The sequence below is a fragment of the Mesoplodon bidens genome, assembly GCF_964165515.1.
Source record: "Mesoplodon bidens genome assembly, chromosome: 9".
In the NCBI taxonomy this organism is placed as follows: domain Eukaryota; kingdom Metazoa; phylum Chordata; class Mammalia; order Artiodactyla; family Ziphiidae; genus Mesoplodon; species Mesoplodon bidens.
This window is the reverse complement of record NC_138166.1, coordinates 54,495,357-54,511,162: the sequence shown is the minus strand read 5'-3', so window position 1 is coordinate 54,511,162 and position 15,806 is coordinate 54,495,357. Positions and strand designations below refer to the sequence as shown.

The following is a 15,806-nucleotide window of genomic DNA, read 5'->3' as shown; positions in this document are numbered from 1 at the left end:
AGTTACAACACAAAAATTAATTTCCACCATTATTTAGAAGAATTACATATAATGCCAGTTGAGACCCTCAAGATTTGAATTACAATAGTCTAAATTGAGGAGATTTCCCTGCCCCTGGTGTTTATGCTTCTCTTCAAGTGTCATGGAAACATTTGATAATGATTCAACCATATTGAGCTCTTCACTTCATTTGCAGTGTTAGGCTTTTGTGCAGATGGATCATGATCATATGCTATTTTTTGGATTGACTCCTATTTTCAGAATCAGAAATTAGTGAAAGATTGTTTTCTATTATCAGATCATCTATTTAACCCCTATATAACAGATTGTTTCAAAAGATGAATTCTTTGTCCTTTTTTATGATTTAACATAACATGCTTCCAAAGTTGGTATTTTAAAGAAAACTTCAGTAATTTATAAAACATGTCTTATATGCCTTTACCTCTGATGTATTTTCCCCACATACAATGACTTGTCAGCTTCCATTGTTCCCTAACCTGATACCGTAATTCTTGTGATTATCTTCCTGGTTTCTGCTTCTCTTTGTTTCTACTATCTTTCTACCTACTCTTCACTGTGAGTTTTAGACCTCTGAGAGAGATCTGATTGGGTTATTTAGTCTGTGTCCAATTTAAAGAAATGCTGCTCTGTCTTTCCAGGTCACCCCATTGACTGTTGGCTTTTTGTGTATGGCCAAACAAATGCTAGAGTTTTGATTGGTCCAATCAAATGTGTCCAGGAAATCAAGGTCATTTGAAACATAGTAACCTCTCCTCCACTAATCTTTTGGATAGTTCACCAGTCCAACAGCCCAACAGAGGGAATTTTAAGTTCTGTTAAATTTACCCCCCAGCTTTACTCCAAAAATTAAAAACAAACAAACAAACAAAAACAGCCTAGGGGAAGCTTGCATTGCATAACTCACAGGTTCTAGGTCTGCCGGAGTCCAGCTCCAGCGAGTCCAGGGATACCCGAGGGATGGATAGCGTCGGCGAAGAAATAATTCTATTACACTTCTTAAAGTATCAGCATTGCATGTTTCTCTTTCTCATTCTTCTTTATTGTTTTCAATCACAGGTTTATATATTGTAGTTGATTACATTACCAGGTACGTGGCCAAACAATCTTAGCACAATCAAACCTCAAAATATTCTATAAAGATTTTTTTAAAAAAATCCCCTAGTTTCTAGATGTCCTATTAAAATATTTCCCCAAGTTCCCATTAATCACAGGTTATTTCTTAGTAACCAAGCCAGGCCATTATATGATTATTTTAATTGTAAACGTTGGAGCTACTTGTTCCTATTTCTCTTCTTGCATGGGCAACCTTTTACAATGGTTCCATGAAAATATTTACAATATACCCTGCATGCTCTTTCTCGTTGTTTCCTTCAACTGAGACAGTGTTTTCTCCCTATCCTAGCAACCAATTCTGCTCTAGTCATTTGCTTTTCTATAATTAATCTTCCTTTATAATAGAACCATAAATTTCCTATGTCATCAGGAACTCCGGCCCATGCCCGTAACTCCATACTAGAGGGTGCTTTTCATAAAAACATCCCCTTAGTTCCAGGCTCTTAATTCTTTACCTATTTCCCCGGGGCTTTAGTGGGTACTTCCCATTCTGTGGTAGTTTCAGGAGGGGGAGTCCTAGAGGAATTTTTCTTTCACGTGGAGCAACATCCCCCCAAAATTGCCCCTATATGTAAATTTATTATCATAAAACATAACAACGGAGCTGTAGTCCACCTTCCTGGCATGGCGCTGCCTTGCAGTTTCGCCTTCCGTTGTTTCATGACTTTGTCATGCTCCAGAATGGCTTCCGACGTAGGTCCAACTCATAAGTAATGTAGGGGGAAGGACACAGGCCTCGCATTCACACACAAACTTTGCACCCCTACTTGGCCACTTCCCAGGTGGACAGCCTTGACTCTCAGAGATTGTGACCTCCTATGTGAAATAGAGATGACAATATTTCTTTGTAGAAGCAATGTGAGGATTTAAGGAGATTGTGTGTGTAAACTGAGTAGGACAATAAGTGACACACAGTAATCATAATGGTAGCAAACATTTATTGAGTGTGTACCAAGTGCCATGCATTGTTCTAAAGTAAGTGAAGGAGCTAATAGCTCACACTGTTAACATCCAAACCAACCCTACCCCGGAAGTCAGGGACTGGCTTTGTTTCTCCCCTTAAGTCTATGGCCTTCTGGGTTCCACTGCCTGTCAGAATTACACGTGAAGTACCTCCCTATCTTATCCTCCATCCGATCCAACCCCAGTCCTCAGTTCATGATTCTCAGTGACTCCCTTGGGAATTTGGAGGTGTCAAGAGTGTCAGGGCTTGTGCTGCGAGCCATTTTGCCTGCTCTCTGCTCCCTCAGCAAAGCTGAGCTTCACCCTGTCCTGTGGGATTATCTCATGAGGAGCAGCAGGCTCCTTGGAGCTCCTTGGAGCCTTCCTTGGAATTACAGTGAAGAAAATGTCTTCAACCTTGTTCCATCATTATGTCTTCCTGTTCTCTCCCCTGCCCTTGTCAAGCACTGAGTATTTTAAGTGGGGTTAGTCCTTAAGCCAGACTATGAAGTAGGTAACATTTGCCCCTTTAAACCACCCATTCCTTCAGTCCTTCCTACATTGCTCTTTCATATATCAGTGAGTCAGTTGAATTAAAAGCTTTCAGCTTCTGAGGAAATGGGAGGTTAGTGGGGGAATGGGAAAGGTCATTTAGACCAGTGCTTCTCAAACTTAAATGTGCATATGAATCACCTAGGTACCTTGTTAAAATGCTGATTCTGATCCAGTAGGTCGGGGGTGGGCCCTAGGATTCTGCATTTCTGATGTGCTTCTGGTGACGCCAGTGCTGCTGTTTTCTAGACCACAGTCTGAGTAGCAAGCATCTAAAGACTGGGGTACCACCTTGAGATGCCAGAGGCTCTACCCTGTTACCTTTTCCAGGAACATTTAATCCAAAGAAACGAGTCTCTTAGTGGAATTTCATTAATTTGGCTCACTTCTAGAAGAAATTTCTCAATCTCAAACACTACCCTAGACTGCTTACCAGTAAAGCCATTCCTGGCTGGAGAAAAGACTAGTGTAAACTTGTCAAGTTTTGATAACTGTAAAAATAGGCATTTTTCTCCATCAATTTAATTTAGTGACTCTCAGATGATTTATATTCATTTTACTTCACTTTATGGGAAAGCACATCATTTTGCTGCTACTTAAGGTTGAGTTTTTCAGGACTGGTGAAATCGCTGATTGAACTTTTCCTGGTGCTGGGGACCACATATGTATTTCAGAGTCTGTTTCTTTGTTCTGTCTATCATCACCTACATAAAAGGAAAGTTAAATCAACTTTTATTTCCCTGTCTTTTGATTTGGAGTCAGCTCGCTGGGAGTGTTTATGAATAATTCTGTTAGAGATGGTTTGATAATACTAGCCTGGATAGCGAAACATTGTACAGAGCTTTGCACGTGGAGGTGCAGTGTGGGCAGAAACCTGTGAAACGCTGTGGCAGATTCTCTTTGTGATGGCAAAGGCTTATGTTCTCTATTTCTGCTTTCAGGGAGGAGAACACTGTTACTACCAGGGCCACATCCGAGGAAACCCTGCCTCATTTGTGGCATTGTCAACATGCCATGGACTTCAGTAAGTGTCCCCAAATTTTTTGTATCATCCATTTTTTTTCACTTATTTTCTTTATTTTTAATGCACCGTGGTCAAAATCTCTATTTTATATCAAGAACTAATTTTAAATCAATGGTGGATCAAATCTTTTTCTCCTTTGTGGTTTATAAACCAAGCAGATTGTTAAATTAGAGATGCAGAAACCAGGGGCTCTATGATTATAATATGCATCCTTAGTGATGTTTGAAACATTTTTCTAGTTTCATCCAGATGGAGACAGGAGTGGTTTGAGTAAATTTGTTCTCTGTTTCCGTGGGTGTTTAGCCCCTTGGTACCCGTTCTACCCCTCATACTCCTTGATGTTCATTTTTACATTTGTATGGAATAATAGAGATTTCAGGAGGTGGAAACTCCTGACTCCTTGCACAAAGACAAGGGCTGCAGGTGACCTCAAGAGCTCATGTGTTTTAGCCCTTTATTCAGCCAGAATCCCACCTAACTCACAGCAAACTCATGGGAGGGTCCATTTGTTTTCAGAAATCTCTATGGAACGTAGTTCATCCTTCCTCAGGGCCTTGCTTCCTTTTACATAACCTTCACTATCAAAGTAGGTTTGCTGATGTTTACTGTGGAAATAGATCAGCTTCCTCCATCCTGTCGATGATGGTGGTACCCAGGTGGCTGTCTGTCTCTTACTTGTCTTGTGACCCCTTATAAAGATAGTGTGTCAGCCCTCAGCATTCTACTTAGACTAAATCATCCAAGCTCCTTGTTACTTTTTGGGGCCCAGAACCAGCTAGCACTTTAGTTCTGTGAAATTTTTGTTTGGAAGCTTTAAAATACTTCCTGTCTATTACCAAGTTAGAGACGTGGATTTTTCATCTAACAAACAGTTATTGAGCATCTGGTGTGTGCCAGCCACTTGGAATATTAAGGGGATTAGAACGTGAGCCCTGCCCGCAAGAGCTCCCAGTCTAGTGGGGAAGCTAAGTCTAGCCCAGCTTCGTGCTATGGAATGTGGTACATGTATTTGTTTTCTTTGAGAGAGAAAAAACCTGAGAAAAACGCAAGCTGAGAGTGGGCACTGAATGAGGTCATCCCTGAGGGCTCCAGAGAGATGTCACCTGAAGAAGGTGGAGTGGGCCCTGGAACAGGCTTTGATAGAATCTTCCAGGAGGAGCGGTTCGACTGACAGGTCCAAAGAAAGTGAGGAAAGGGACCTAATGGGAAAGGCTGGGAAATCTAGCCAGTCTGCCTAAGTGGTGCCTCTGGTCAGGTTCTGGCAGTACGTGAGAGGCAGGAAGGAGAGAGCACAGGGATCAGATAAATAGCCAGAGAAAGGAGGTCACATGCCTGAGAGCAGGATAGACCTCCATTTGCTTATTGTTTTTTTCTAAAGGACCATTTTACTAAGTTTAAGTAAATTCTTTGAATAAGGAGACATTTTTACAAACATGGAATCCGTTCCTAATATCTGAGAGCCTCGGCATTCTTAATCTGGAAAAAGAAACGTCGATATCTCCTTCAACAGTAAAATTGTCATCTCTGATCTCAAGATGAGCACAGCTGTCAGCCAGGAATAGTACACTGGGCCTGCCGACTTTTGTGACAGCAAATGTCTGTTCTAGGCTTTTTCCTTCCTCTCTCTTCCTCTTAAAATCTTAGTCCAAAGTCACAGTGTAAGTGTCTTGCCCCAGTACATGTTCCAATTCCTCCCTGCCCCTCCCCTCCCCCACCCCCCAGTTTTCCAAATGGACACAATATTGTGAGAATAAGAGAGAAGGTATTACTGCCTTCTAAGGACCCTAACAGACCTGAGACCCTCAGACCAACACCTACTAATCCTACACAGTTCTAAGGATGGAAAGGGAACTTTAAGGACGTTTTAGTGACTAGCTGAGGAGTTGAACTCAGAGCCTGCTTCTGTTGTTTTAACTAAGTAAAATTTATTTCTCCCTTTAGAAACTTTTTCATTTAAGACTAAACAAGAAGAAACAAACAGAAAACCCACCGTGTGTAGGGACACTGTCAGGATTGTGTACAAGTGTATTTTGGTGTTCTTAGACTTTTATGAGCATGTTGAATAAATTCACTCTTGTTCCTTTTTGTTATTTATTAATTATTACTTTTCATCTTGATTTTACCTTCTGAACAAACATTGCTGACAGAAATATTTGGGGGAGCTATTTCTAAATATTAAATAATTTATGTTGTCTCAATTGCAGTGATTTAGGTATGAGATATATTATTTCATCCATGACTCATCTTCAATAAATGACCAAGTACATGTTGAGATTTTTCATTTTTCTTGATTTACTGAATTCCATTAAAGAACATAAAGAGTAAAATAATCAAACTCATATCTTTTCCATAAAGAACCTGCAGGAGCACATTTTTTTTCATATTCGAAGGACTGATGGGCAATATTTTGGTCCTGGTATGTCTGATGTTTTGACAAAATCCTGTAACTATGGGAACATTAAAGAATAGAATCAAATGTAAGTTTATTGCCCTCTTGTGGCAATTTGTAAGAATGACTGTTTCCTTTCAAAATCTTGCTTTGTTGCAGCCTTTTAAAATTTTAGCTCAATCAATTGGCTGGTAATGACTTGGTCCTAGTTATAGGATTTTATCAATTATAAACTCTGTGATGGACTCGGTATACTATTTGGAATTTATATAAATGTAACAGAAAGCTTTCAATCCTCAAAGTAAATGAAACACACATGCTTTTTAATTGTTAAAGAATCAAAAATGGCATATTTTCATTTAGGGAACCAGGACTTCCCTGGTGGTCCAGTGGTTAAGACTCCACACTTCTAGTGCAGGGGGCATGGGTTCAATCCCTAGTCCGGGAAGTTCCACATGCCCTGGGGCCAAAAAAATAATAATAATTCATTTAGGGAACCAGAATCTTCATGGATGGTGTCAGAATCTGCTTTGTTTATACCATGTATCATGATGTTTAAATCCAATAAAAAATAACTGATTTTTGCATTGGATACTAACCTAATTCAAGAGGAAATAGCACCCAATACTATTTAAACAAAACAACCTGCTTGCTACTTAATCAGTGTAGCCATGTGAACTTTGGCAAAGGGTGATGGTTTTGTACATTTTTCTGGTTGGGTCTGGCCTGTTATCAGCAGAATGTTCACTGCCATATTTGGTCTACTGTTCTGAAAAATGCTCCCCTCACTGATTCCTTAGGCATATATTGTCAGTAATATCTTACAAACTGCATCTGTTTATCTTTAAATTCCAAATGCAGCGTCATCCAAATTCAGAAAGTGCACTTTGGGTTGACGTTACAGATGTGAAAAGGGCAGTTCTAACGGTATATGAAAGTAGAGGACATGTGGAAGATGTTACTGCAGGAGTGAATGAATTTGGATAGACATAGAGCTGGAGGCCATTATAATTATAGCTCAGGAAACCAGCCGATTTCACTAAGCGATCAATGAAAGAAACATACTATTCTATGGTTAGCAGCTTGGGTATAATGCAGTCATTTCCACCTAACACTGAAACGTGACTGCAGAGGATCACAGCTTCACCCCCCTCAGACACCTGAGTGGTAACACAAGTTCCTTCAGTATCAGGAGGGACCTGATCTTAGTAGAAAAACCACATTCCTCTAAAAGGGGTGGCTATCTGATCTCTCTGAGTGGGAGTTGAGGCCATGTGTAGCTTAAGATGCCCTCCAGAGGATTTCTCAATTGGCTGATAGTCATCTCTAGCCAATGAGGTCCAAAATTTAACTTCAGATTTGCACCCTGTTCCCTGCATCCTGCTGTCTTGTGCCCTCCCTATTCTGCTCTTCTTGCAGCTTTTTTCATCTTATTAAATGTATATGATGTGTGTGTATGTATGTGTGTGTGTGAGATACGTGGAGTGGGGTGTGTGTGTTGTGTGGTGTGTGTGTGGGTGTGGTATGTGGTGTGTATATGTGTGGGGTTGTGGTGTGTAATGTACGGTATATTGGTGTGTGTGTGGTTGGCATGTGGGTGGTGTGTGTGTGTGTATGATGTGTGGTGTGTGTGTAGTATGGGTGGTGTGTGTGGTGTGTGTGTGTGTGTGGTATGGGTGGTGTGTGTGAGTGTGTATGATCTGTGGTGTGTGTGGTGTGTGTGAGTGTGTATGATGTGTGCTGTAGGTGGTATGTATGTGTGTGGGTTGTGCTATGTGGGGTGCACCCCGTGTGATGGGTGGAACTGGGAAGTGGGCATTGAGAAGTAAACTGGCCCTCCGGCGGCTGCTGACTTTAAAATGATCTTGTTCTGAGGCAAGAGTCAATTGCCAGGCTTAACTGTTTTCTTGTCCTTGGCAGTGGGATGTTCTATGATGGGAACCACACCTATCTCATCGAGCCAGAAGGAAATGACACCTCCCAAGTAAGTGCTCCTTCTGTTTGCTGTGGCAAATGTAAATGTTGATGCTGGGAGCTTTTTTTCCCTCTTTTTTCTCTCTATTTTGCTTTATTTTCATATTTTAAGGTCAGGAATATATGTATACATATATATGTGCAATATGTACACATATACATTTAAATTAAATAGTGAATAAGGCAAAATCACAGTGATCTTTTTAAAAAAAATCTGCCTGTTACTCTTCCATTCAGTTGGAAATACTTTCCTTCTGAGGTGTTCTGAAGCCTTCATTTCTATCTCCACCATAATGTGCTGTGGTCTGTCTTAGTCTGCTCAGGCTATCATTATAAAATACTGGGTGGCTTAAACAACAGAAATTTATTTTCGCACAGTTCTGGGGATTGGAAGTCTAAGATCAAGGTGCCAGCAGGGTCAGTGTCCATTGAGGGCTCTCTCCCTGGGGTGCAGATAGCCACCTTCTCACCGTGTCCTCACATGACAGAGAGAGAGTGTGAGGTCTGGTGTCTTTTCCTCTTCTTATAAGGGCACAAGCCTTATCAGATTAGGACCTCACGCTCGTGACCTCTGTTAACCTTTATCGCATCCTCACAGGCCCTGTCTCCCAATATAATCACATTAGGAGTTTAGGGCTTAAACATGAATTTTGGGAGACACATTGTCAGTTCATAACAGATCGAATCCATAGATAATGTGATTTTCCAACCTTTTTCTTTTCTAGATTCCAGATTTTTCTCTATTGCCCATTTTCTTTAAGGCCCCGTGGTGACGAAGTTTAGAGAAATCTGGGTTTTCTCAATTCTCTCTCTCACTTTAGTTGAAACATTCATTTTTCACAAATTAGAAAAGGGGTACTATTACTGACTATAGAGAAACATAATGCACTTCCATCCTAGCTCTGTACACACAGATATTCTTCCATGTATCATGGAACACTGATCAAACACTGAGAGAGGCAAATAATTTCAAGAAACACACATTGTTTTGCCACTCATAAATAATCTTGTGTGGGAAACTATCTGTTTTGTGTGTTATTTTCTGGGTACCCAGTGAGAGCTGTCCTGTCACTTTGCTTGACAGTGTGATTTTTTTTTTTAAATACATTTATTTATTTATTTTTGGCTGTGTTGGGTCTTCGTTGCTGTGTGTGGGCTTTCTCTAGTTGCAGTGAGCAGGGGCTACTCTTCGTTGCGGTGTGCGGGCTCCTCATTGTGATGGCTTCTCTTGTTGCAGAGCACGGGCTCTAGGCGCACGGGCTTCAGTAGTTGTAGCTTGAGGGCTCTAGAGTGCAGGCTTAATAGTTGTGGTGCATGGGCTTAGTTGCTCCGTGGCATGTGGGATCTTCCTGGACCAGGGCTCGAACCTGCGTCCCCTGCATTGGCAGGCGGATTCCTAACCAGTGCGCCACCAGGGAAGCCCGACAGTGTGATTTTTAAAAAAAGTAATATCATGAAACTTGACTATTTATGACATTCTTTTTTTGGTAATTGAAGGAAGACAGATGAAGTTATTTGAATGTTCATTAAGTTTTCTTAGATGAAACATGGCTTTTTATCTGTTGGTTTTTCGCAGAAGTTTATGTGACACTTGAATGTTGAGGCACGGTCTGCTTTGGGCTTTCTGCTTGTTCTAGTCATCCTGCTCCCCAGTACAGGAAGACTGTTAGCTCTGCAGTGTGCCTAACAAAGCTATCAGGCTCTAAAAGGGGGCAGGGCTCCGTGGAAAGGAACCAGTTGTAAAAAACATTAGCCCATTTTCCCAGACGTCTTGCTTCTCCTTGGGGGAATAGGTCCATTTATTTCTTTTTGATTATGGCAGGCTTTGGCTTCTCTGTCTGTGAAGGCGTTTTGCTTTTAATGGGCTGTCACTCTGGTGCTGGGAGAATACAGGAGTGAGCTGGAGGGGTTGTGCAATGGCTCTTGGCCTTTCCAAACCCAAGAGAATACGTAGTCAAACGACGGTTCTTTTAAGGTCTAAGCTCCTCCAGCTATGATTGCCTGAGCCTGGAGATATCTGCTTGTCCATGCCTCATCTCTCTTGTTTGTGTTGTTTCAGGAGGATTTCCGTTTTCATTCGGTTTACAAATCCAGACTGTTTGAATTTCCCTTGGATGATCTTCCATCTGGTATGATCTTCTTATAGTGATTTAAAAAAAAAAAAGACAACTTTAGTAATTCATTTTAATGCTTTAGAGCTAATTATATGTGGAATATCATCAGCCTGTGACTGCTCATAACAGTTTTAGAAAGTCAAGTAACATCAAGAGAGAGAATAAAATGCAAACCTACCTCACATTTATAGTGGATGAGTTTGGAAAGATATAGCTTGAACACGATGAAGGAAAACTTTTTAAAATTATAAGACTCAAAGTAAGGTATTACAGGAGAAATAATGTTAAAGCAAAAATTGGTCTGCATACATAGAATATATGAAATTCATTCTTGGTGAAATACTGAGTTTGTAAACATAGAGATGAACCCTTAATTATTTTCCCATTTGTTGTTTCCTCATCTTTTTTGCCCCAGCATTTTAAGAAAGAACTATTGTAGATTAACATTTATTATTATGATGTGCTATTTGTGAAATTGGTCTTCCTTCCCATGTGTGATTATGGGTCCATCTATTTATAGATTTGATTCGAAAGTTGCATCCATGTCTTCTCTTGGCAAGAAAGGCAGAGTACTCAGGCTTTGGCCTCATTAGTGGAGCAATGATTATGCAGAGTGCATTTATCTTTGGCTATGCTAGACTCATTCATGTTCTCCTTCTAAAGATAGGGCACACTTTGAATATCTGATGTGGAGATGCTTCCTCCCCTATTTAGTGAGCCCTGACTATGGCCATAGTACATTCTAATTTTTAAACTCTTTTTAATCTTTGCGACAGCTCTGTGAGGTCAATATTATCATTCTCATTTTACAGATGAAGAAACAGAAGCTCAGCTAGTTTGTTTTTTCTAGGGTCCCACAGCTAGTAAGGGACTGAATGGGGGTTTGGATTATGGCACTACAAGAATGTACCCTGGGAGAGAGGCACAAGGGCAAATGGAAAAATTACTAGACTAAAGCAAACCCTAGACTACTACTTAGGAAAATGACTTAAAGGCTGCATTGTCTTCTCGTTGGAAAATGAAATAAGGGTTTTCTAATGTTTCTTCCTCTCTGAAACAAATTTGTAACTCCTTGACCTTCTGCGGTTACCCTGAGGAGAAACAGAACTCACCCCTTTTCTCCTGCTGCCAAAGAAATAGAAGATCCTATTTTATAGAATTCACTGTTTGGAAAACTCTGCAAATGAGCATATATATAGCTAGCTGCTTTTACTTTACATGGACACTTTAGACTGTTCCTTCATTATCTTATGAAATTTTTTATAATCCCTATTATGGGAAGAGAATAAATCATGGTTAGCTGCCTGAGAACAAAGTTACAATCTTATAGGCATTACTGGAAACAATAAACATTAATTAATATTTAAAGTAATAAATAAAGAGTCCCCCCTAAGGACTTTATTGTAGGCTTGCCATGATACAATCTTATAATTTTTAAAAAACTTTGTTCAGGGTTTCTTTACAACAAAAATTTTGGAAGTGACTCAGCAGTTTTGCTGTTATTAAAAATGAGTTTTGAACATATTCTTTGAAAACTCAAGTCTGTCTCAGTTTGTTCCTGGTTTTCTTTTCTTATCAGAAGTTTACAGTGTCAATTTTGAGTGTCATTTGTCTCTCAACATATTAAGATTTACTATGAAAAATTAGAAGGAAACAAAAAATAGACAAATGTTAAAACTGTAATTTTTGTGATATAAGCTCAAAAGGAAGCTTTTTTATTTTAGATTTAATAGTGTCACTGAGTTATGGATTATATTATGTCTTTTTTTTTTTTTGCTATGCATTATGTATTTGCCAGAGGTAGAAATATGATCAGGTGCTCCCCAAACTTGTTTGACTGTGGAACGTTTTGTTTCATTTGACACATCTCTCAGGACTAGTATTCCTAAGAACACATTTTGAGAAAAGCTTATTTATTTAAACACTGACCACTTAGCCCTCAGTGTTTTAAAAATGACTACAATGAGAAACAAAACAAGCAAACAGAACAAAAATAGACTCATAGATACAGAGAACAGTTGGGTGATTGCCAGAGCAGATGGGAATGGGGGCCAGGTGAAATAGGTGAAGAGGGTGATGAGGTACAAACTTCCAGTTATAAAATAAATATATCATGGAGTTGTAATGTAAAGCATAGGGAATGTAGTCAATAATATTTTAATAACTTTGTATGGAGACAGGTGGTAACTAGACTTACCTAACCATTTCAAACTATATACATTCAATAAATATCAAATCACTGTTATGTACACCTGAAATTAATATGATATTATATGTCAATTGTACTGCAATAGAAAATTACTATGATGAAATACACAAAACTAGTGTGCTGTTTGCTGAGTTTTGACACCCACATTCTCCCCTGGTGAGATATAGAGCATTTCTATTACCCCAGTAACTTCCTTTGTGTCTGTTCCCTGTCAGTGCCACCACTTCTGCAGTCCCTTTTCTGACTTTTTCACCATAGATTAGTTTCTCCTGTTGTAGCTCTTCATACAAATGGAATTATGCATCATGTTCAGTTTCTTTTGCTTAGCACATGCCTGAGATCTATGTTGTTGAGGGTAGCAATTGTTCTTTCTTTTATATTATTGAGTATGTTCTTATTGTATGAATATACCACAATTTTTTATCTCTTCCGTCGATGGACATTTGGATTTTTTCCAGTTTTTGGCTATTATGACTATAACAGCTATGAAAATGCTTGTCAAAATCTTTTTTGTGGACACACGTCTAAATTTCTCTATCAAATACCTGGGAGTGAAATCACTGGGTCATAAGGTAGGTATATGTTTAACTGTATAACATTGTTCTCAAACTTCAGCATGCATCAGAATCACCTGGAGGGCTTGGTAAACACAGATTGCTGGCCTCATCTTTAGAGTTTTTTTTTTTCAGCTGCTTTATTATGGTATAATTGACATACAAAAAGCTTTATATGCTTACTGTATACAACTTGATGAGTTTGGAGATAAATATACACCCATGAAATCATCACCACAATCTCTGCCATAAACATATCCATCCATTCCAAAAGTTTCCTCCAGCCCTCTTTATGATGATGATAAAAACACTTAACATAAAATCTAACCTCTTAGCAAATTTTTAAGTATACAATACAGTATCGTTAACTATATGCACTAAGCTGTACAATAGATCTCTAGGACTTACTCATCTTGTATAAGTGAAACTTTGTGCACTTTGACTAATAACTCCTTATATCCCCCTCCCCGCAGCCCCTGGCAACTACCATTCTAATCTCTGTTTCTCTGAGTTTGACTATTTTAGATCCCTCCTATAAGTGGTATCATATAGTATTTGTCCTCCTGTGTCTAGCTTATTTCACTTAACAAAATGTCCTCTAGGTTCACCTATGTTGTCGCAAATGGCAGGATTTCCTTTTTTAAGGCTGAATAATATTCCATTGTATGTATATATCATATTTTCTTTATCCACTCATCCACTGATGGACATTTAGGTTGCTTCTGTATCTTGACTGTTGTTAATAATGCTGCAGTGAACATGGGAGTACAGATATTTCTTTGAGATCCTGATTTAAATTCCTTTGGCTATATACCCAGAAGTGGGATTGCTGAATCATATGGTATTTCTCTTTTAAATTCTTTCATGAACCTTCATAATGTTTTCCGTAGTGGCTGCACTAATTTCTACAGCTTTTGATTAAGTATACCTTGGGTGGGTTATGAGAAATTGCATTTCCAAGTTCCCAGGTAATACTGATGCCACTAGTCCAAGGATCACAATTTGAGAACTACTGTTGGAAGAGAAATTGCAGAACCTTTTCCCAAAGTGGTTATATCATTTTATACTCTCATCAGCATTATATGAGAGTTCTAACTGTTCCACATCTTCACCAACATTTGGTGTGTCATTCTTTAGTGAAGATCAGTGGTGGAAGTGAAGGTCGAGTGGCTGTTCAGACAATTCCCCATAAAAATGTGATGGTATTTATAGGAGAATTTTGAGAAAAATTTTGAGATAAATTAGAACAGGAATAATGTTTGAGATTTTTTTTGAATTGTATTCCTTCGTGGTATGTTTATTTAGTATTAATATGAATGCAGTTACTAAGATCAATGTTCTGTATTTTCATTAAGCACAATATTATATATTATAAAATTCATAATTAGTTATAATTCTGTAATTTATAAATTATAATACTCATTGATGATTAAAGTACAGTTATATAATTGATACTAAGAAGGGCTAGTAAAACTTTGATTACCCTTCGTGAAAGAAAGCTGGCAAATGCACTAAGTTAAATTTAATTTATTTTTATTTCCTTTTAGAATTCCAACAAGTAAATATCACTCCACCAAAATTTATTTTGAAGCCAAGACCAAAACGGAGTAAACGACAGGTATGTATTCACAGGTATATGTCATGATGTTTTAAAAACATTTGGCAACTGCCAATCAATTTAATCTACATGAAGTCTGTGAGAGATAAGAATTAGTTCAGGCATTTGCTGTAGTGTGGTAAACAAGAAGGGTGACACATTCGTAGGAGCAGTGGAGTTGGGGCCATATTATTTCATAGACTCAAAAGGACTCATAGTGGTGATAATACGGTCATTCATCATACAGATGGATTATGAGGCCCCTGCTGTGGCATCTTAGGTTCTTTTTACCATAGGCCTCTTTCCTTGCCTGTTTTACACCACATCATGGAGTCTACTTGGGTGGTACATGTCCTTGTATTTATCCCCTTAAAGATACCCCCTTAAGAGTGACTCCATCAGGTTTTGAAGCCACAAAATGGTATTTTCACACTTGAGCTATCAATACTTTGTGGAGTCTAGGATATAAATCTGAATGTCTGCTTTATGAATGTTCAAAGGGTATTGAACTTAATAATAACAACAGTTCATACAGTGCTTTTAACCACACGAAGTAGGTGCTATTATTCCCCTTTCACAGCAAAAAAAATGATGTCTCTGAAATGTGCAAATGACTTGCCCAGAATCGTAGAGCTGGTAAATAGTTTAGACAAAATAAGAACTCTGGTCATCAGAATTAAGATATTATGACAGTTGTGGTGGTGGTTGGTATGAGTGTGTGTGTATGGCATAAAAATAGGATGAGAGAAATAGATCTCTAGTAAGATAAAGCCGTTGAAGGAATGAGGTATCTTCTTTTTAATATATATTCAGTAAGTATGAAATAAAATGTGTTTACATACAGATTTCTAATATGAATGATAATTCCTAAATTTTATTGAGTACTCACCATGTGCAATTGTATTAACATACTTAATCCTCATAACAATCTTTTGAGGAGGGAATTATTATTAATATTATCACTAATTTACTGATAAAGACGTTGAAGCATAAGAGGCTTAAGAAGCTTGCCCAGGGTAACATTGGGTTACCCAATGGTGGAGCTGGGATTCTGACCTAGAAGTCTGGTCTCAGAGCAGTGCTTATAACCATGTATGCATTACTTACTGCCTCTCAGAAGCTGTTGTGTCCCATGAATTACTACTATGTGCTCTATATATTTTGTGAATGTACACATATATTGAGGCCCAGTTAAATAGATAAAAGTAATTGCCGTCAGGATTTAATTTGAATCAGTATTTACTTTCATGACTTAAGAACCAAGAGAATGGGATAATTTTCTTTTGACATGATCCTTGAAGTTCTTCGTAAACATCT

General features: G+C 38.6%; 1 protein-coding gene across 12 annotated transcripts in view; it reads left to right on the top strand.

The window, feature by feature from the left end:
- The window catches only part of ADAM22 (ADAM metallopeptidase domain 22), a 235,492-nt gene that overhangs the window by 148,592 nt on the left and 71,094 nt on the right, over nucleotides 1–15,806 (top strand). For all 12 annotated transcript variants that reach the window (XM_081244763.1, XM_081244764.1, XM_081244765.1 and 9 more), the window contains exons 5-8: nucleotides 3,570–3,652; nucleotides 7,962–8,025; nucleotides 10,075–10,144; nucleotides 14,440–14,510. In XM_081244763.1, coding sequence (XP_081100889.1) covers nucleotides 3,570–3,652; nucleotides 7,962–8,025; nucleotides 10,075–10,144; nucleotides 14,440–14,510 — 288 coding nt within the window. The remainder of the gene's footprint in view (nucleotides 1–3,569; nucleotides 3,653–7,961; nucleotides 8,026–10,074; nucleotides 10,145–14,439; nucleotides 14,511–15,806) is intronic.